Source organism: Pseudochaenichthys georgianus, chromosome 15, assembly GCF_902827115.2.
Source record: "Pseudochaenichthys georgianus chromosome 15, fPseGeo1.2, whole genome shotgun sequence".
Taxonomy (NCBI): Eukaryota; Metazoa; Chordata; class Actinopteri; order Perciformes; family Channichthyidae; genus Pseudochaenichthys; species Pseudochaenichthys georgianus.
Window position 1 is genome coordinate 25226938 of NC_047517.1, and position 22028 is coordinate 25248965.

At 41.5% G+C, this 22028-nt stretch overlaps 2 protein-coding genes across 4 annotated transcripts in view; one reads left to right on the forward strand and one right to left on the reverse strand.

Moving 5' to 3' along the window:
* The first annotated feature begins 986 nt into the window (after positions 1-986).
* On the forward strand, positions 987-18934 carry pdzd7a (PDZ domain containing 7a). Of its 2 annotated transcripts, none has more exons than XM_034100419.1 (15): positions 987-1179; positions 1846-1983; positions 2298-2472; positions 2887-3063; positions 4180-4327; positions 5772-5832; positions 6378-6905; positions 8839-8994; positions 11175-11347; positions 12128-12219; positions 12296-12387; positions 12535-12603; positions 13824-14480; positions 15097-15197; positions 17799-18934. In XM_034100419.1, the coding sequence occupies exons 1-15, from the start codon at positions 987-989 to the stop codon at positions 17964-17966; spliced, it is 2928 nt and encodes a 975-aa protein (XP_033956310.1). In that variant the 3' UTR covers positions 17967-18934. The 2 variants fall into 2 exon arrangements, with proteins under 2 accessions (XP_033956310.1, XP_071061865.1); XM_071205764.1 differs by having other exon boundaries at positions 1138-1179; positions 2303-2472.
* A 402-nt stretch (positions 18935-19336) lies between these two features.
* lzts2a (leucine zipper, putative tumor suppressor 2a) overlaps positions 19337-22028 on the reverse strand; it is a 35253-nt gene continuing 32561 nt past the window's right edge. For both annotated transcript variants that reach the window (XM_034100418.2, XM_034100417.2), the window contains one exon: positions 19337-21962. In XM_034100418.2, the coding sequence (XP_033956309.1) occupies positions 21780-21962 (183 nt within the window). In that variant the 3' untranslated portion in view covers positions 19337-21779. The remainder of the gene's footprint in view (positions 21963-22028) is intronic.

Consider the following 22028-nt stretch of genomic DNA (forward strand, 5'->3'; position numbering starts at 1 on the left):
TGGACCAACATGGACACACAGCAGGTAACTCTCTCATACAAATTCACTTTCTGTTAAATATATGTCACGATGTTACAGCTTTGTAGCGTTACAAGTTTTGAGGTATTAACAGTTTGATTAAAGTTTACCGAAACTTCGCAAAAACAACAAGTAGTTCAAAAGTTTAGTTTGTTAGGAATAGATTATAATGACTTGTCAAAGTGTAATTTCAGTGTCTTTTAGACGCTGTCCATGGTGCTGATCGATAAACAAGTTAAGTTAAATGAGAGACTCTGTTTGAAACGTTTTTATTTTATTTGTATTAAATGTTATTCTATTCAAGGTCCCAGGTTAAAGGTAATTACTTAACCAAAATAAGTTTATCCCATGAGGTTCTTCTGAGCCCACATTACTCTTCAGAGTATATTGTCCTCACAACAGATATCCATTCAATTAAACATGACTCGAGGGGAATCACCATGCACCGCTGACTTCTCTGCAGACGGGCCGGCAGCAGCTGAAGCCCGGGACACAGGCACCGTGAGCTCTATGGAGAGAGATTCAGATGCTGCAAAGGAAACAAGTGGAATATAACAACTTCTTTAACCTACAAAGTAAAGTCAACAGTTCAATCATGGATCAAGGAACTAATTCGCCATTGGTTTTCTTCAGCTGTGTAGAGCTCAGCTTTCAGTTTTTTCATGTTGCATTTTCTCTTTTGGACCTTGGATTATTTTATTAGGCCTTGTGTTTGGTCAGAAAGTGTTTTTTTAATAAAGAACAGAGATGTTGCCTGGAGCCTTGTAAGTTGCCTGCTCTAGTTTGGACCACCTCAAGTATTTTGTCTTCCACTTTGGACCAGCAAGTGCAAGAAAACTCCAGTTCCCCACCACACTTGTCCCCCTTATCCATACCCTCATCCCAGGCTGCACCTCTTCCATCCTGACAGCAGGCTCCAGATATCCTCCTGTCTGGATGACTAAGGGAAGGATTGCCAGACACATAGCATGGCTCGCTCCCCTCACCCCTCTGGCTGGAGGGAGATGACAAATGGAGGAGGGCACCCCCATTACAACCATGGTGGCCAGACCGGGGGTTCCCACAGCACACCGCGCTACATGCAGAAGAAACACCACCGCCACAGACGCAGGTCCTCCTCCCCGATGGGCCGGGTCATTCTCATCAACTCACCTGTTGATGGTGAGTTCACAGTGTGCTATGTGCCAGATATCTCTTTTAGTTTAGGCAACAAAACGAATTGTTACCATGGTGACACAAAAAAAAGGCCACTGGCTTGAGGGGCACACAATTGTCGTTCAGTCAGTCATTGAAGTTTAGAAATGTGTTCCGCCACATGTGTCAGAGAAAGCAAGTGTATCAACAATAAAGAATGTTTACTTGATTCATTGTTTGGTTGAACCATATTCGATTACTTAAATATGCAAAAATATACAGACTTTAGTTTTGAATATGAAAACTTGAAATGAAATGACGAGATGACATTTCTTTATTATTTTCTGAAATGTTAATAGGATAAGTTAAGATTTACTTTTATTGATCCAAATTTGGGAAATTATTTAACAAATATGTTATTGACAAAACAATGAATTACTTAATTGGTAAAATAAATGACAAATTAACTGATAATGAAAATAACTGTCAGTTGCAGCCCTAGTAGACACACATGAATATACCTCAGTGAATCATGGTTGAAAAAAGTCACACTATTTGGAGGAACAATCAATTATTAATTCTATTTTGAGGATTTGGCTTTAAGGTGGTCAAATTTGTATTCACCAAATATTGATGTCATTGAAAATAGTTTTGAAATATTAAACCTGACTTTCTTTTTCTTTGGTGTTGCAGGAGGCGAGGACAGTGAAGACATTCACACAGTGACAGTAGATAAGAGTCCAGATGGGCGGTTGGGGTTCAGTGTCCGTGGGGGGTCTGAACATGGTCTCGGCATATTTGTCAGCAAGGTGGAGGATGACAGCAGTGCAGGTTAGTAGAAAGTGTGTGTGTGTGTGTGTGTGTGTGTGTGTGTGTGTGTGTGTGTGTGTGTGTGTGTGTGTGTGTGTGTGTGTGTGTGTGTGTGTGTGTGTGTGTGTGTGTGTGTGTGTGTGTGTGTGTGTGTGTGTGTGTGTGTGTGTGTGTGTGTGTGTGTGTGTCTGTGTGTGTGTGTGAGTGTCTGTGTGTGTCATGCTGACTGCAAGCTTATTTTTAAGTGTACAGTGCTTCCCTCTATGCATGTGGTCTTCTGTTTCCTTGTGACATTTACTGTGGTGCATCGTGCTGAGGGCCACCTGTGTCTGCAGAGCAGGCTGGGCTGATGGTGGGCGATAAGCTGGTGGAGGTGAACGGGGTCAGCCTGGAGAGCATCACCATGAGCAGCGCTGTGAAGGTCCTGACGGGCAACAACAGGCTGCGGATGGTGGTGAGACGAGTGGGCAAGATCCCCGGCATCCGCTACTCCAAGGAGAAGACCACATGGTGAGTCTGTTCAGTGCAGGTTGTGTCAATGGGAAGGAGGCTGCCATGAATGATATCTCACATCTAATCTACAATGACATATGTACATCACATTTCAAACTTCAATAAACAGTATAGGTAAATATTATGACTTTGCTTTGCTCTGTTACGTAAAGTACAGACTACCTTGTTGTAACCACCACCGTGTTTTGTGAAGTCTTGTCACTTGACTGCAGCTCACACTGGTTATCTTTCTTTTGGGATATACTGTATCTTGGTTTCATGTGGCAGCGCTGGATGGATTACCCCTGTGACCTTTATGGCTATTTCATTAACCGATACTGACGGGCCTGAGTGCAGGAGAGAAAGAAACAATGGTGTATTTGAATTTTTTCATGCATGAATATTTGTCATCTCTTACATGTGTGTGTGCAGGGTGGATCTGATTCACCGGCGGATGGTGGTGGAGGAGAGCGGTCGCACACCGTCAGAGACGAGTTCAGACAGCGCTCTCCGCAGGATCGTGCATCTCTTCACCACATCAGATGACTACTGTCTGGGCTTCAACATCAGAGGAGGCAAAGAGTTTGGACTGGGAATTTATGTTTCTAAGTATGAACCATGTGTGGTTTAAAACACATTCTTGTTTTGCACCTGAAGAGTCTATCGGCATCAGACAAACACAATTATTGAGGAGTAGCTGTAACCCCTCCAAATGTTTTCTAGAGCAAAAAGGAGCACGACTGACAACATATTTTTCATTAAATCAAAGCATAACATACACCAGTTGGAGCCCATCAAACTGCTATGATAAGCTTGATTAAGACACAAACATACTTACATCACATTTTTTTTATAGAATAGTAGAACATTAGATTAAAGAGTTATACAGGCAGTTAGCTTCAATCAATCAATCAATCAATGTTTATTTATATAGCCCAATATCACAAATGTTACATTTGTCTCAGTGGTCTTCACAGTGTGTACAGAATATCAGTATGACAATACGACACCCTCTGTCCTTAGACCCTCACATCGTACAAGGAAAAACTTCCAAAGAAAACCCAGTTTAAAGGGAAAAATGGGAGAAACCTCAGGGAGAGCAACAGAGGAGGGATCCCTCTCCCAGGACGGACAGACGTGCAATAGATGCCGTGTGTAAATTGAAAAGATAATACATTTGCAACATAGGTAGTCCAAATGTTTGGAAATGCATGTGTGTATAATAGGAAGATGAATCCACGAGGATATCCATCCAGGACCTATGATCCAGGACCACAGCCAGCTTCGGCTTTTACTTTAAAGGTGGGGTAGGTAATTTTGGAGAAACCAGCTCGAGTGCGCTAGAATTTGAAAATACACAGCCCCTCCTCCAACACACACGCATGCGCACATGACCAATGAGGGCACGAGATAAGTTTGTGCTCAGACGGAAAGCTGACAGGCAGGTAGGCCATCCAGTTACTTTAGCCGGGTCGGCTAAAATGATTGGTCGTGTGTTTTACAGCGCCACGGCTTCCACAGATGACATTTTTTTATGGATTTTTTGTCAAAGCACTTAAGATATTCATTGCTATCGAGATGTTAACAGCATGCCATGGAATATAACAAAAAGTGTATCTCGAGCCGGTTTCTCAAACTTAACTACCCCACCTTTAAGTTCCCACGTCTTACCTACTGTTCAGATTTGACATACATCTTTATCTGTTTGTGTGTGTTGCTCTTCAGGTTGGACCCGGGTGGGCTTGCAGAACAACATGGCATAAAAATGGGCGATCAAATCCTTGCAGCAAACGGGATCGGTTTTGATGACATCACCCATAGCAACGCAGTCGAGGTCCTGAAGAGCCACACCCATGTCATGTTGACCATCAGGGTGAGAGACCATTTCATAGATACACTTACGGTCACATTTAAATGCTGCATTTATCAATGGTTTTATATTAAGCAACTCTGCAGCATATCACCTCTACTGTATGGCACGTTTGAGCCTCTTTAAGCTTATTGTATTAGTTTACCCTGCACTTCACTTTCTCAAAAAGAGCTCTATCAAAACCACTGTACACTTCCTCATCAGCACTAACAGCAACAACAAGTGATTACAATGGGGCATTTAGCAGAGAAGTGAAATAGGAGTAGGAGGAGAACAAAACAGAGCTAAAAGTAGAGTTAATACTTGGTGTACATTCATCAAATGAATTCTGATATTGTTCCATGTCAGCTGGTTGTGTAGATAGACAACAAATATGTTAATTTCAACTTGAGAACATGATAATATATCAATGGTGTGTTCACAGCCTGTTCCTTTGAAACGTCTAAAAATATGTTGTATGACAATATTAATCATCTGCTCAGGTTTAAACATCACAATTGATTAGGTGCTGTGACAATAATAAATGTTACAGCATGTTAAACAACACCAGCTCTTCTCAGAGGACAACAGCTGGCTCACAGCCCTTTAGTTCTTTATGTGTCTGTGTACGCATGCATGTGTGCAAGTGTGCGTCACTTAATCTGTGACATTCTTAGATAAAGGAGTTGTGTGTCTGTGTGTATTGAACGGGCACATGTGTGTGGTGCAGTGTGTTTGAGCGCTCTCTTAGCTCACTGACACGGCTACGTGCTCATTTTACTCCTCTGATCTCAGGTTCCGCGTGTGAAAAACAGACAGGGAGGACGTTCATTATTCAAAGGCAGTCAGGGATCAGGTTACGATCAACAGAACAGAATATTATATCGTCCTTGTGTCCCCTATTAAACCCAATGGTGTATCACACATACGGCCACGGTTCATTGTAGTTAACAATCTCTGTCACACTGAGGCATTTATGGTTTTTGTGGAACATTGTGTTATTTCTTTGACCTTAAACCGTGTTGGTGAGACAATCCCTTAAAATAGACTCTTGGCTATCGGGTACTAATTCATATAGAAAATGGCTCTTTCCTTGAAACCATTGTTAACTATGACACTCCGTCATCGTAACTATTTTCCCTTTTGTGGATTAGCCCTTTACAACTAAAATGTCATTATAACTTTTTAGGGAGAGGTATAAGGACACACACGGATACACAGGAAACACAACAACTAACAGGCTAATAACATTGATGTTACAAATATGATATACAGCATATGAAGTAATACATATTAAATCAGATAATAGAGGCTATGTTATATATGTGCCAACCAAAGATATTTAAGTAAGTGCAACTTCTAGGTCTTACTCTGACTAAGTTTGCTTCTTTCTTTTCTACGGCTTTTATGACTTCATTGCCCACTATGTTTTCACTGAGACTCATTCTATTATGTTTTTGCACTTCAGGAAGCCGGGAGATATCCTGCTTACAAGGAGATGGTGGCAGAATACGGCTGGCTCGACCAACGTATGTTGACTAATACATCAGAGATAATGTTTAAGATGAGTTTTGAACAGAGATGATGACTTAAGTAGTAGCATGAAAAGAGTAACTTGCATTCAAATACATTTTCTAGAAAAAAAATGTGCAGGATTTTACTTGAAAATCTTATAAACGAGAGTGGAACAGGGGACACATGTAGCCTGCTTACACTAAATCCCTGTCATTCCATTTCTTCACAGGACTCAAATGCCTTGTTCTTTAGTTTTATCAGAGTACTTATGAAAGTAGGCAGGGATTAATTCAGCAAACTTAAATGTCTGGAACAGAGCAGGGCCTGACATCTGGCTCACTCAAAGCCAGGCAGACTTTATCCCAAACAAAGCAGACAGTGTAGAATAAGGAAATGAAGCTTCCTGTGCAAATCTTATTTATCTTTTAACCTCACAGCTGTATGTCTGTGTGCTATGCTCATGTAATCATTGGACAGTTTCATTGGTTATTCCACTTGCAAAATGATAAAAAAACACCAATCCCCATACTTCATTCTAATTATGGGTTGTTTTCTACAGAGGCCAATGGGGGCCATGCTCCATCCTCCCAAGGATCAGACTCAAACTCTTCTGCCTCCTCGTGGTCCTCCAGCACCCCTCTCAGCTCCCTAAGTGGTCTCTCCCAGGTCCTTTTCCCTCAAGTTTTTGGCCCAGACATGGTAGACATCGCCATCTCCACAGAGGACCGCTCCCGACGTCCAAGCAGCGCAGAGAGAACTGCTGACACCGCCATGCAGACCGACCCCCATCCTCCAAACTACCAGGACCACCCCTTAACTAATGGGTCGTTCCCTGAACTGCCAGTCACCACGGAAACCAGCAGGACTGTAGGGGCCACGGTGCTTCTGAAGGACACAGTGATTCGAGGGATAGGTGAAGGGCCGAAGGAGATGGGAGGAGCTGGAGAAGGAGGGCGGAGACGTACGAGGACGCTGTCATCTGGGAAACAGGAAGAAGTGAAAGAATCACCTAAGACGGCGGCGCTGATGGCCCTGAGCAGACCGCGTAAACCAATCAGACGTTCCCAGAGCCACATCACTGCATCAGGTGAGACCTTCAGGCTCACTGGGATCCTAAGGATTGTTTTGTCCCTTTTATAGACTTACATGTTATATTAAAGAAAGGGTTAGGTTATTTTAAAAGCTTTTTTTGTTGGAATAATTCGTACATTCGTACAAATGTTCTTCCAGGCTGGAAATTAGTTTGTTCAATCACTTCATAAATCTAGCTGACTCTTGATGGGTTCTCCAAAACTGCCTTCTACAGCTTTAATTAAAAGATTGTCAGTTTAAGACTGATAAGTTGGCTGGGTCGATATCCCAGGTGATATAAGCCTAGGGGTGGGCGATATGACGATATATATCGTCGTGACGATATTAGGTCTCCACGATATGCTTTTTCAGAGATATCGTATCTATCGTGATTAAAAATAAATAAAAAAATGGAAAAAAAAACTATAAAAAAAATAAACTTTTCCCTTCCGTTATGCTAAAGTCTTTTATTGCACTTCAAGTCAAAAGTTTACATTTTAATTGTTTGGCACTGACTTTTCCTCATTGATGTTTTATGTTTTACTTAGTTATGTTTTACCCTCCTTTTCATGTTCATTGATGTTCACTGCTAGTGCTACCTCAGAAAGTTCATTTTTATACTGAGAAACTGTGCCTTGAAGCCATATCAAAATGTTGAATTGTTTATTCAGGGATTCATTTCAGAAATAAAACCAGCTTGAAATGCTATTTTGGTCTGTTACTCCTTTTTGTTTTAGTTTCTGTTACCTTGTAGGTGCTTGTACTGTTAAGTAACTTGAAAAATAACCATAATAACCGACATGAAAAAATATCGTGATATATATCGTCTATCGTGATACTGCATGAAAAATATCTTGATTATATATTTTTCAATATCGCCCACCCCTATATAAGCCTATTTCAAACAATTTATATCAGTATTGTTGTTATGTTGGCACGTTTAGTATCAGGGTGTACTCTACTGTATTTTGGTTGTTGATTGCGGTGGCAGTTTCATCCATCTCAGTGGAGACATAATCCTCTCCAGAGTCCCTTCACGGTGAGAATGGCAGCTACAATCCAGTTTTTCAGCAGATTTTTGTGACAGTACCTGCATTCGCTTTGTAATGGGATCCACTCTCAAATCCTCTAGCAATCTTCCAGCAGGTCATCTGTCACTTTAATGACCCAACTTCTTCGTATCACTCCAGGAAGTAAACAACAACAACAACCAGACTCCACATGGTTGATTTAAGCTCCATACAAAATGTGTCCGAGAGCCCAAAGTTCAACGCAGGCTCATGATTAATCACCAGCCTTTGCTCTCACTTGTTGTGCCTCTGTGAGGAATGAATAGGAACAAGCTGGAGGAATATCTCATCTGAGCCTTGGCTTGGCTGTTGAGTTATTATTCATTCCTTTTCAATGTATCCAGCTCATTCATACCTCCAGGACATAGCGGGAGCACGGGGTGAAGCTCACGGCTGATTAGACATTTGTTATGTAAGCTGGAGCACTTCGCTGTGTGCCTTCAATAGATAGGGCTGTGTTCAGGGTGGTGTAGCTGCAATTCATCAGTATTACTGTGTTACTTTCCACGTGGCAGATTTACTGCAGTGAACAGAGGAGCTGACAGGAAGAGAAATGAACAGTCTGTACTCATAATGGAGAGTGTGTATCACCAACTGTTACTGGCTATCAGCTTACCATGGAGTAATACAAAGCCTAATGAATTATGTTTTCAACACACAGAGGTTAAATGTGGTACCTTTCTATTATCCAATACCACTTAAGGAACACTTTCTGTGATTTAATCAAGATGTTTAGTTCAATTACTTGTTGTCGATATCTTAATTTAGCAGGTGTTCAAATGAGTTATGTTTCGCAGCATTTGGTTTCGGAAATATATTTAAATGTGCTTATTCAGAGGGACTTGACTGCTATTTTGTCTTCTTTTTTTCCATCCATAGAGGAAAAACAAAAGAAAAAGAAACAGCAGAAGGAAAAGAGCACGAGAGAGGGTAAAACCAGCCTGCAGCGATCCAAAACCTTTGTCAACCTCTTCTTTAAGAAAGACCGTAAAGGGAAGAGCCGCTCCAAGTCACCGTCCCACCAAGCAGACAAAGGTGGGTGCACGGTCACAGGACATCTCTTTTCTCCCCAGGCTCAAATTATGCACCCCAAACAGTAAACTATAGCCTAAGGTTTTGCCTGAATTGCCATTTTGTTCCACTTCAGTTACTATATTTAAATCGCTGAACAAATCAGAGATATGTGCAACAAACTACAGTGTCCTGTTTCATATTACATTTATGGCATTTGGGGATTCCAGTGCATTACATACACTGTAAAAATATCCACCGTGAATTCACAATAATTACCTGGCAACTTGTTGCATGACTTTCACAGTAAGGTTCACAGCAATTTACTGTGAATGTCTTCACAGCAATGTATTGTAATTTCACATCCATGATATTACAATGCATTGTTGTAAAGGTACAACTGTATACTGTAACTTCACAGCTTCAATTACTGTGATATTACAGTATGTTACTGGGGAATTACATCATTTTGTTGTACATTAATTACAACAAGGGCCTGTACTTTTACATTTCTATTGTGAAAGTACTGCAGGAGTAGCCAGTAATTTACTGTGAATTTACAATGTGTACTGTGAAAGTACTGCAGGAGTAGCCAGTCATTTACTGTGAATTTACAATGTGTACTGTGAAAGTACTGCAGGAGTAGCCAGTCATTTACTGTGAATTTACAATGTGTACTGTGAAAGTACTGCAGGAGTAGCCAGTAATTTACTGTAAATATACAAATCTAAATAATACGATAATATATTGTAAATTTGACTGGGATTGTACCATAATTCAATCAGCTCAATCAACAAAGAAAATGCCCATTTTAACTTTTTATTACTCCATTGAAGTGCAAAGTACATTTTACAGTGTTTTGGAAATGTTGTTACGGCCCCAACCTCTAATCCGCGGTAGTGGCTTGTGCTGAGACCCGCAACATGAAAGAATACACACAATAACCGGTACTTGGTAACGAGCATTTATTGATAATCAGCCGTTTGCTCACACAAGCGAAATGGGAAACAAAAAGAGGTCTGGAGGACTGGCCAAAAGGAACAAACAGAAGGAGGGAACCCGAGCCAGCCACACCACGGGCCGTAGGACCCAGAACTCCCCCGCCTAACCAAAAATCAAATATAAACCCTATGGGAAACAAAATAAAGCCACAAAAACTGGACTACCAGGTCCTCCAGGCTAAACATAAACACATCTGCAAAAATATGGCAAAGAGGTATTCTAAGGACAGTGTCTCCGGCATTAGGATAGGTGAGACATCCTTCTCCTCCAGCTTCTCTTTATATATACACACGGCTGAGTGGAATTTGGAACACCTGGGCAGAGGCGGAGCCAGGGGCAGACCAGGTGCACCTGGGCAGAGGCGGAGCCAGGGGCAGACCAGGTGCACCTGGGCAGAGGCGGAGCCAGGGAGACAGAAAACAAGGAGGGGAGCACTTAACACATGTCTACACAGACATCCACTCAAAGTCAACAATTTTTCTGAAGAATGTGCAGACATGGAGGTTTAAATTGCCATGCCTCTTTTTGGCTTTCTAGCCCGTCTCAGGATTAATGCCCAGGATGCACCTGAAAACAATAAGCCAAGACAACAATTTCAATTTTACATAGATCTATATGTTGCCTCATTTATTTTAAGGCACATGCAGCGGTGCCCCTTTCAATTTAAGTAAAACCTGCACCAAAGAAAGACATTTGTATTTAAAGCCAAGCAAGAGCGATAAAAGCAAGAAAATCACTTAATTTGTTGTGTTATCACAGAGGATGGTCTGAATACAGTATTTTACTGTGAAATAATACAGTAACATGTTGTGAAATCCTGGTAATCATTGATCCTGTACATTCACAGTAATTAACTGTGCCTGTATTGATTTCACTGTGAAATTCTAAATTACAGTGTTATATTGTGAACATTACAGGTAAAGACTGAAAAGTGGTAAAACAGTAATTTATTGTAAAATATTACAGCTAAATATTGTGAAATCATGGTAATATTTTACAGTGTAGTTGTTCTTATCTGTGAGTTCATAAGTTCACATCAGTTATGGCCATCCGAGGTAACACTGGGTAGCAATTAACACACTCACGTAAAATACTGTATATCGTACTTGTAAGGTGAAATTTTGTGAAAACATCTCATGCCGCCTGCACATGTTTTTGTATGTATGTGGTTTATTTCAGTCTTTATTACTTTATTTTCTCAGATAAGGAGCGGGGTCGTTCCTTCCAGCTCTTGACCTCTCCGAGGGAATCCCGTGCTGGGGTTAAAGACAACAGCCCCCTGCCCCGACCAGAGACCCTGAAGCATGTGGAGGACATGGCCAAGAGACTGCTCAGTCAGGATGAGGTGGCTGCTGTGATGAGACACTGCAGGCGGGTGAGTTCCTGATCTGAAATGACCCTCTCCAACACCACACTCACTCTCCTGTGTGTGTTTTTGAATGGAAACCGGCTGGCTACCTTGAGGCTTAAGTGTGTATTATTGTTCCCAGTGTCGCTGAGTGTCCTTTAGCGGTAGCTGTGTCTGGCAGCAGCTTTGACCAAAGACGGATTTGGCCTGTCATTTATGATTAGGATCAAATGTCAGGAGTCAGTTGATCCCCTTGTCCCTTTTGTCCCATCTCACACTCATCGGACAATTGTAGAGATGAGCTAGTTTGTCTGTCCTTTACCACCACTGCAGACGATATCAAGTTTACACAGAGCACATTATGACCCACGAGGTAATACAGTAGAGTCTAAAAGCACCTCAAGTGCTGCTTCAGCAATTTAGTATTGCACCTATGTGAAGAATACTAACGGTGTATGCAGCAGAGCCAGAGATCCCCTGACCCTTGGTCCCAAGTATAGTTGTTACATTTCCCATAATGCACCATGATAACCGTCCTCTCATTAGACTTTGTGCAGCACATCAGTTTAATAACCTGTATTGGAAATATAATATATGGGATCATACCTCCAAAATAATGACCATTTTCACAAGTAGTTTATCTTGTGACAGGATAACTTAACTTGATGTGTAAAATTGGTAGGTGCCCCTTTAATAATCATAAGATAGCCTGATAGAAAATTGTCTTTATTCACAACCACAATAGTTTCTTTCTCTTATTCTTATTTTCTCTTCTAATTTGTGTACCAATCTAACCTTTCCCCTCAGTTTGTATCCGAGAATGTGACTGAGGATTTGGTGCGTCCTCTTTTGGCAATCTTGGACAGGCCAGAGAAACTGCTGCTTCTCAGAGAAATAAGGTGAGATTCATAAAGAAAATGCACAGTATGTGTTGAAGTGAGTAGGTCTACATGATGCTGTCCACCTCCTCTGCAGGATGCTGATTCCTACATCAGAGCTGGGTCGGTTTGACAGCATGGTCATGCCCTTTGAGCTGGAGGCGTATGATATTCTGAAGAGTCGCTCTGGTAAGCAGAGGAATGCACTGAACATCACTTTTCTGATTATTCTTATTGATACAACTCAACACGAAAAGTTAGAAACAGCTCCAAAAAATTACACATAACAAAGTAATTTATGGAGCGTTATAGTTTTAATTTTTTTCCTTTTCTTAGTTCGTTCTCCAGCTCTGCGCTCCCCTCGCAGTGGAACCCCTCGCCGTCACCTCATCACGCCTGTCCCAGGTACATCATATGCTACATTTCTTTCCGCCTCTTACCCTTTCTCTTACAAAATCTCTCTTCTGACTCCCTCTCTGTCCGGTTGTGTCCTTTCTCTAATCCCAAAGCAACACAAGATACACGAGGGGCTTAAGCCTCACCTCCCACTCTTACTCTTCCTTCCACACCTCCTTTCTCTCCTGCCTCATCTCCTATCTGCTGTGTCAAACTGAAACGCCTGCAGGCACAGACCATATCCCATCCCTGGCATTCCACACACACCTCCCGGCCTCACATAAAACACACTTACACACAAACACACACTAAATATCTCAGGTTTCCTGTGCCTGTGCTGAAGCAGGGGCTTGTGTTACATCTCTGTGGCCAACAGAAAGGGGATGAGACGAGCCACCGTGACACTCTAACAATACAGAGATGCTTTTATCCTTCATCTCATTCAGGAGTCATTGAGACACAATCAATACCGTCTTATCTTAGACTGACTGCAGCCTTCTCACTTTCTCAAATCACAGGATAGGGGTCACAGGGTCAACACTATCATTTCAGTTTGGTGCTCTGCCTCACCAAAATATTATATTATATTACTTTTTTCTCCAACATTTTATTCCTATGTTACTGTAAAATGCTATAGTGTTGTTGTTTTATGCTGCTGTTATCTCTTAGAAAGGCTTATTATGATGTATTATTTATTCCAATAGTTCTATGTCAAAACACATAAAATCCAATCCATATGTTGCCCTTCAGACAGGCGTGTTAGTGTTAACTCATCACCCTCTGTTTAACACTTGATGGACACACTTTAGGATCTTGCATGAAGAAGCTTGTGTTAACCTTTTTGTGGTATCAGTATTACAAGTGTGTAGGTTATAGGTTACAATGTTGTTTACTTTTTATATTAAAATGCCCAGTTCAGGAAGTACAATTGTATTCTACAATGCGCGATTACTATTGCAATACAATGGCAATCCTAGAATGAGAACCCTAGATTTTGAAAAGCATTAAGAAGTATGGTAATATCTTTGGTTATGCTGCATCAATTTTGATCATTTCAAACGGCCTATTGTGAGTGAAATGCTCAATCAGTGGACTCATCTTTTACCTAGTGCTGACTGGCTGTTTCGACACATCACTGTGTTTATGTTCAGAAGTTGTTCAGATGTTCTCTGATGTAACGTCTACCACTGCATGGTTAAAGTTCAATTTACTGTTTTTACGTCGCCCAGACTACAGGGGTGGGTTCCACCTCCAGCCGGTCCAGGACACCCAACCGGCGCGTCAGTTGATTGAGGATTTCGAGAGGTTGCGTTTTTCTGGCCAGCAGTCAGGCCATCTGCCTCCATCCCGTGCCTTCACCCCTCTGCTGGATGTACCTGTGGACAGCTACACCTCCTCCACCGGGCGCACCCGCTCCCTGAGTCCCTCGCCCACCCACAGCTTACTCCTCACAGAATCCCCTCACAGCACCCAGCGTGGGCGCCAACCCCATCGCTCTCCCAACAGAAGAGAAAACGGGGCCTCGCGGTATGATGACGTCTCCTTGTTGTCAGCGTCTGACCGAGGAGACCTTGATCGAGGGAGGTCACCTGTGAGGAACAGCCATGGGAGGGCAAGGAGGGAGGTGAGTCCTGACAGCATGGAGGGCAGACAGCGCAGGCAGGAGGGCTTCACAGAGGTCAGCGTTCGCGTTCCTTCTCAGCGGAAAGGGAGAACCCCTCTGTCTGAGGTGTTCGAGCCCCAGAGAGACAAGAGTCCATCTACAGGCAGAGAGAGCAGTCAGCAGCTCAATGGACATTCACATAACGGTCACGGTGTGAAAAGGAGAGCACCTGAAGAGTATGCCATCAACACTTTGACCATCACCAAGGCCAAGCAGTCACTGGGTGAGTTATACAGAAATACATGTATTTCACACTTATTTGAGTTTATTTGATTGTTTTAAGTGTCATTCTTATTCTATGAACTAGTTGTTCAATATCCAATCCAATCCAATCCAACTTTATTTGTATAGCACTTTAAAACCTTCAGACCAAAGTGCTGTACAGAGAGATAAGCTCACAAAACATAAAATAAATACATTTAAAATAAAAGATACAAACACAAAACAAACCAGAATAAACGTAATAATTAAAAATAAAAAACAGCCATATAATAAAAACAATAGACCACTGAAAGCAAATAAAAGCAACAATCTACTTGTTTGCGAATGCTAAGGAGAAGAGGTGGGTTTTAAGACAGACAGTGTGGGAGCCTGTCTGATTAACAAGCGCAGGTCGTTCCACAGTTTAGGGGCGGCAGCAGAGAATAGAATACAAACTGCCAAATGACTTGTTTGAATAGTACATTTTGATGTTTTCATCCTCACATATCTATTACATCACCAGTAGAGGTCAGGGTATCACTTACTCGTGTACTTGCTGTATACACTATTAGACTACCAATTGCACTTTTATGCAATCCCTCAGTCTTTTAATATATTATTTTGCTGTGTGTTTACAGGCATTAGTATCTCTGGAGGGATGGAGTCAAGAGTGCAGCCCATGATAAAGATTGAGAAAATATTCCCAGGAGGAGCTGCGTCTACAAATGAGTCTCTTAAGGTGAGCAGTAATGGCAGAGACAGGAAGACAGGAAACAACACCTCAACATGTCACATACATGGGTGTCAATCGAATGGTGTTCACAAAATCAGAATATGTTTATGACTCAAGCCCAGAGAAAAAGGACATCTTTACACCGTAAGTATTGAAAATGTACTCTGTTCATACTACCCTCGTTTTGTAGTACATTATTAGATGTCCGTCCTGGTTGCAGTGCTGTGTAAGTACCGGCCACACCTCTGTCCTGTGGTTATGAGTTATTGTTGTTGTTCCCATAAGTAAGGATGTCTAAGAGGGAGAGGTTTAGGGTGTGCAATGAGGAGTGGAGAAGAAGATAAAGGAGAGCCGTCTCAAGTATCCCACGCCCTCCATTATTAATGAGGTACACAGGTGCTGGTCTGCTAATGTATTGGTAATATATTGCCTGCACAGTAACTTAACAGTCGCCCGTGATCTTGGCTAGTTAAACACACCTGATACACACACTCATTCACTACAGCTAACCACAGGCTAATTCTTGACTAGCGCCAAACCACACTTGCATTAAGATGCTATCACTACTCAGGTCTAATGCCTGATTAGATTGAGAAACATAAGGGGGATCCAGTATCTGTCCATCCTTTCATATTCAAATCACTTCCTTTGTACTGTCCCTGACTGCACTCACCTAATACACAGACACATGCTGTGCACTTAATCTCTGACAAGACGAACAGAAAGTAAAGTAGATATCATGACTAATTATAGTTTAGTTATTAAAGGGAATAAGTGAAGGATAAGCGCGACCTGCTGGTGACACTAGAGAAAGTGGATAATAAGTGGATTCATCTTCTGGGAACCACAAATAGCTTTACTAAATCTTGTGTTATTTCTCAATAGCTGTGGATATATTTCAGTGGGGATCAAAGTTGCTAATGAATGACCCACATATTGCTGCCATCATAACCAGAGACGTTGTTGCTACTGGTTTCTCTTGTCTCCAGCTCACACCTCACAATAAGGCATGTCAGCTCACCAATCAGCTCGCTGGCTCAGTTCAAAATCCCCCTTCTCTCCAGAGAGACGAGGGGCGTAACATGCATCCTTTCTCCTTAGACCTGCATGATAACATACAATCATTGAAGAATGAGTGAGTGTGTAAGAGTGTCTAAATGTGTGGTTATGTGCACACATCACTTCCTGTTTGTTTGACAGTGCCAGCTGCTTTTGTCAGCTGGAGATCTGGACATGATTGTCTCACGTGCCTTTATTGAACTGTGTACTGTAAGAGTGTGCGGTTAACACACAACATGTGTCAGGCTGAATGGTAAACAAAAACAGTATTTTAGTCGCATTTAGCAAGTGTTTAGGGACACATATCTTAGCAACGGTCTGGCTTGATACCATTTGAGCTAAGTGAGAGAAGATGGATTTCGGTAGATTTACTTGTAATTTCAGCATTTACAATGAGATGTCCCACAACTGTTAGTTTAGGGATATGTTTCACACACAATCTCTAGTTTAGGGATATGTTTACTCATCTATAGAGATTTTAGCCAGAACTTCACCTCTCCTAAACTGAATAATCAAGTTGAATTTATTTAAAATGGCCTGGAAAACCACATTATGAATGATTCACTGATCTCTCCAAGCAACTGTAGTAGTTTTTACAGGCCGTGTTATTTTTGGACCGTGACGTCCATTGGCTAAGAGGAAACCTCATAAATGGGCTCCATACATGGCCGTAAAGAGGATAGGGAAGATTAGGTTGCGATCTATTTAATTCAAATAAATTACTTTTCAAAAATGGGAAAAAGCACTTTCAATCTCCTCTTTGGTTAAATGCATCTAAATCTTTTGATGCTGTCCTCACGGAAGGCTCTACACGGCTGTCTGATGAGTTGTGAAGAAACCTGTCTGAACAAACACATGTCCAGCCTCCTCCTAAACAAATGTGTATGACCCATAATAGATCTAACGGGCAGGTGCAGAATGAAAGAAAAACAAGCCTCTTTGTGTCTAATCACTGGAAAGGAAAAGGGAAAGGGAAGAAAGACGTGATGGGTGAAAATACAACAATGGCCATTGGCCTTGCGTGTTTCTGTGTTCTGTGTTTCTAACCTTCACTGAGGTTGAGCACACGAGGCAGGTGCATCCTCGTCAAACCCAGATGACATCGGGGGAAGTTCCTCGCCTCAGGCCTCCAAAGTGATATCACTCTCTTCTCGCATCCTGCAGGAAGCATTGAGACAACTGTCACAAATGTGTGTGTGTTTGTGTGTGTGGTTGTGTAAGTGCATGTTCTTTTTTTTCAACAACCTTGTGCTGAAGGGGAAACTTTATATGTGCACTAGTGACGGCCTTCAGTGTGAATATATTAAACTAACAGGAGGGCCCCAATTCTCTCAAAAATAAATCAGGTTCCCGCTAAGGGACTCAATCACTGCAGATTTATGGAAACTGTCCACGAGGGACAGATCGCCAAGGAAAAAGAGAAACAAGGGGAAAGGATAAAATACAAAGATATACTTTATGTCATCATGCAATTTAAATAATAATAATTCTTACCCTTTGTTGACAGTATTGCATGTTAAACATTTGACCTTGTGTTTGCATTTGCAGGCAGGATATGAGCTGTTGTCCGTGGACGGCGAGAGTCTTCAGGGGGTGACTCATCAGCACGCGGTGGACGTTATTCGCAGAGCGTTCAGTAACAAGGCCAAAGACCCGATGGTTTTTATGGTCAAGGTCCCAAAGGTCCCCAGCAGCCCCAGGAGACCTGCGGACTAACCTCTGTGTGCCTTACAGTCAAACTGATGTTCAGGCATGAGGACACAAGACCTGCAACTCCTGCGCTAGTGAATGAATCCAGGATTCACTCCATAAGAAGACATATGGGACAGCTCGATCTCCGGTCACTGTGGAGGGGAACGGATGCACAGAAGCACGTGTCCTGAAAGGCAGAGTTATGACAGTAAATATGTCAAATAAAAGGTGGACATTAGAGAGAAGGTTTTTACCACTGCTACAGTAGTTTATTTATCAGGACACCGATAAGATCCAGTTTGCTACAATATAATTAAGTGCACTGCAAATGTAATGTACGTTTTTTAACATTCTTAGTGTTTTTAGCAAACATTTGACTTAATACATACATTGCACATCAACTAGACAAACACTAAGTAATACAGTTTTGTGATAATTGAATTCATGAACTCCTCCTTGGTTGACATTGCGGCATTGTTTGACTCCTGGCAGCCCTGCCGTGACCTCTAAGTCTGATAGTGGTCTGTGTTTTTCAGCTGGAGCATCTCCGTCCCACAGGCCTGCCAGAGAGAGATTACCCCAGCCTGCGTTATGAGATTTTGAGATTTATAGATTTATACACAGATTAAAACCCTGTATTATGTCAAAACTGATAGTTTGGGTTTAGTGGATGTCAGGGGGGATTATTACGAATTGCTGCTCAGTATTTTTGTGCCGTTTTTCTGGCAAAAGTGCTTGTGCTCTGGAGCAATCCGCCACTTTAGAGGCTTAATTACACCCCGCTGTGGACTGAGCTTATGCAGACATGTGGAGGAGTTGGAAAAACATGTCAATGAGAAATGCAGGACATGAAGGCCAGTGGTATGGTTTAAATTAAAGTCGGGTAGAGGTGATATGGGCAGCAAGGTAACTGGAATACAGTGTGCGTAGTGCCTTACTTATGCAGATGGCTAATGGGGAGAAATACATACAAATGTGCTAAAAAAGCGAAAGTTAAAACGTTTTGATTCAGACATGCAATTCAATTCAAAGATGACATTGAACATATCTATTGAGTTAACATAAACAATAAAAGCTCATTCAAAATACTGCTTTAATTTCATGTTTCAGGTAAAAAAAGTTCAACAGTAACTTGTATGTGTGACAACTTGTTCTTTAATTAAAAACCAGTCATTTGTACAAGAAATGTACACAAAAATATACATGGACAACTAGATACTTTGTGAATTACTGAAGACACAATGTAAGTAAACGTTAAAAAAAATGCACACAAAAGGATGAGAAAAATGCCACAAAAAAAGAAAATGTGTTACGTTGCTTTGGTCTAGTCACAGTGGCTACATTTGAAATAGATATTTTGTCTAAATAAAAGACAATGTCACTCTGTTATACTATTTAGTGTTTTACATATGTACAAGGGAAAAATGGTTATGCAACGATGAAGAGAAACTGAGATGTGAGGAAAGAATTGAAGTCTACGGTGCACACAGTACTTGTCAGGGTGGTTGTTAATCTGTATCTTTGCTGCCTTTATGGTGAGTGCGTAACAGTCTAGGTCTGGTTGACAAATTGAATATGGGTTGGACAAACCCAACTTGTTCCATTCATGGTCACTTCCCATGGCTTTATGTTGATGCATACAGAACTAATCATCTAAACATTCATGGGGTCATGCAAAATATAGTCTGACAATCACACTTTCTGAAAGGTGTATGATATGATTTCCAGGTATATGAAAATTAACAATATCCTGGTTTGCATCTGCTGCGGCCCTAACCTAATGAACAAGTCATTTAAAAATGACCCATCATGCTTTTTTAAACTACTGACGTGCACGAAACCCAACACTGCTTGGTACTGAGGATCAAATGAAAGATCAATCAAAATGGAGGGACAACAAGTCAAAACTGAACCTTTAATAAGCTCCCAACTGTTTCTATCAGATGCAACGTTTGGTCTTTAGAGTGTATGCTAATGTCACACAGATTATATAATGTAAACATATTCTCATGCATTACAGTATTAGGTGCACTCCTATGTTGCCGCCTCCACTTATAACTGATCCATCATTTGAAGTCTTTGTATGTGATAGATATTTATATATATATATATATATATAGAAGTCTTGTTGTTGTTGTTTTGTTTATTAAACCCACACTTAAATCAGTACTACAACAAAATATCTTCAGGTGCTATATATAAAAAAATATACAACATCTCCATTATATAGATTTCCATTTAATGATTATTCCTTGATATACTCTTTGTAAAATAAAAGTTCTCAGCCCTCTTCTTTTTTTCAGTAGAGACCCGCCATGAGCAGTGTTCCCCACAGCCCGCATAAACTGTGAGAAACCAGCTTGAAATGTGAACATACGGTTTATATTTAGGGCCTTTAAAGCCGACCTGCCTTGAGCACAGTCAGCTCTGGAACTACTGCATCTGCAAACTCACATCTCACCGCTACCTGAACCGGCTTCCTCTGAAATCTGATACAACAAACAACGACATGCAGACATGCCAGTCTTGCTACCTATATAGCAGTCAGTGACGTTATAGTCTAAGGGAGACTAGGAAGTGTTATTTGGCTTTGGGCTGCCAAAAGCTAAATAAAGAGCACTAATGGGAACGAGGGAGAATAAACGGAAACTCTGAATAAGCATGCCTTACATTTCTCAATGACGTCACGACCAAAGAAGAATATGCTCCAAGTTTTGTTTCCTGATACCAACTGCCAGCTGTTACAAAAATAGAGTAATAAGCAGAGATAGAGAGAGAGAGCGCGCACATAGAGACAAAGGCAGAAATAGAAAGGAGGAGGAGAATCAGTAGAATATCTCCAATGCTACACCTCCTAATGCTACATCATTGTAAAATGTAAATGTTTATGTCAGAGCTTGCACTCTTGCAACAGCATCGCTGTTGGTGGTCTAGAAACATAAGCAGCGTCCTTTGAGCGTTTGTTTCCTGTGTCCTTGGTGCTTTGGGAAATTAGGATGTCCTTATATGAATGTCCCAACTTGTTTGTTGAAGTCTGATGTCTTGCTCAACAAAAACAACAGTTCAGGACACAACATTAAAATAACACCAAGTTTCCCTTGGTGAGCAGATTCTTTGATGATGACCATTTATACTGCATTACTCTGGATTCATAACAGTCACATACATTCGTTTATAAAATACCAACCTGCTGAGGAATTAGAGCACAAGAACAAAAATAGGAATCTTCTTGTATTCATTGTAAAGATGAATTGCACGGCTGAGCCTCGTGGAGGACCAGTTCAGCTGTTGTTGTTATGTGGAAGGGTAATCAATGTAATCATCATTACTATCTTGCAGCGGGGGTGTTGATAGGAGTGTCATGATGCATCATAACATGCATGCTGGTGGCCGCGTGTTTAGCTGTATGTGCTACAGAGAAAGGCGCGACTGCACTTTGACTGCTGTGCCTGTATGACATTTTTTGCTTCAAGTGCCCGACGATTTTTAATACCCTGATTTGAATGTGGTCTGAAGAAGGAACGCTGTCTTCACTGCTTTTGCTCCCACAGAGGGGCAATAAGTCTTTGTGCTGGCTTTGTAGTGGAGTAAACCTGTTAAAAGCGCCGGAGGGGACACTTTATAAGGATTTATTGGAGTACTTCTCTGTTGGTAGAAACAGAATGCACCTTTGGGAAATGTCCCTTTTGACAGGGACGAGTGGTCAGCGGTCCAGGTGAAGCCATTTTGAAGATAGTGCAGTATTTGGCCTGGAGTTCAATGTTTGTTTTACCTCCTCTGATTTGTGTGTGAGTTGTGTTTCCATGGTCCTGTGCACATATTACTATAAGTGTGTTTTTAGATCTCTGTGGCGGTGATTTCCTCAAAGTGGATGTCGTTGCTGCCGCTGTGCACCTCATAGTCCTCCATGTCCCTGTTCTCCAGCTCCAGACTCAGCTCCCTCATCACTCGCTCCAGATCCCGGTTCCTACGGTACATCTGGATGTAGTTCTGCTGCAGCTGTTTCTGGTAACGGATTACCTGGGCGGAGGGAAGGACAGTAAGTAAGTCAAACAGTACGCTGGATCAGAATAAGCTATTTTGGCA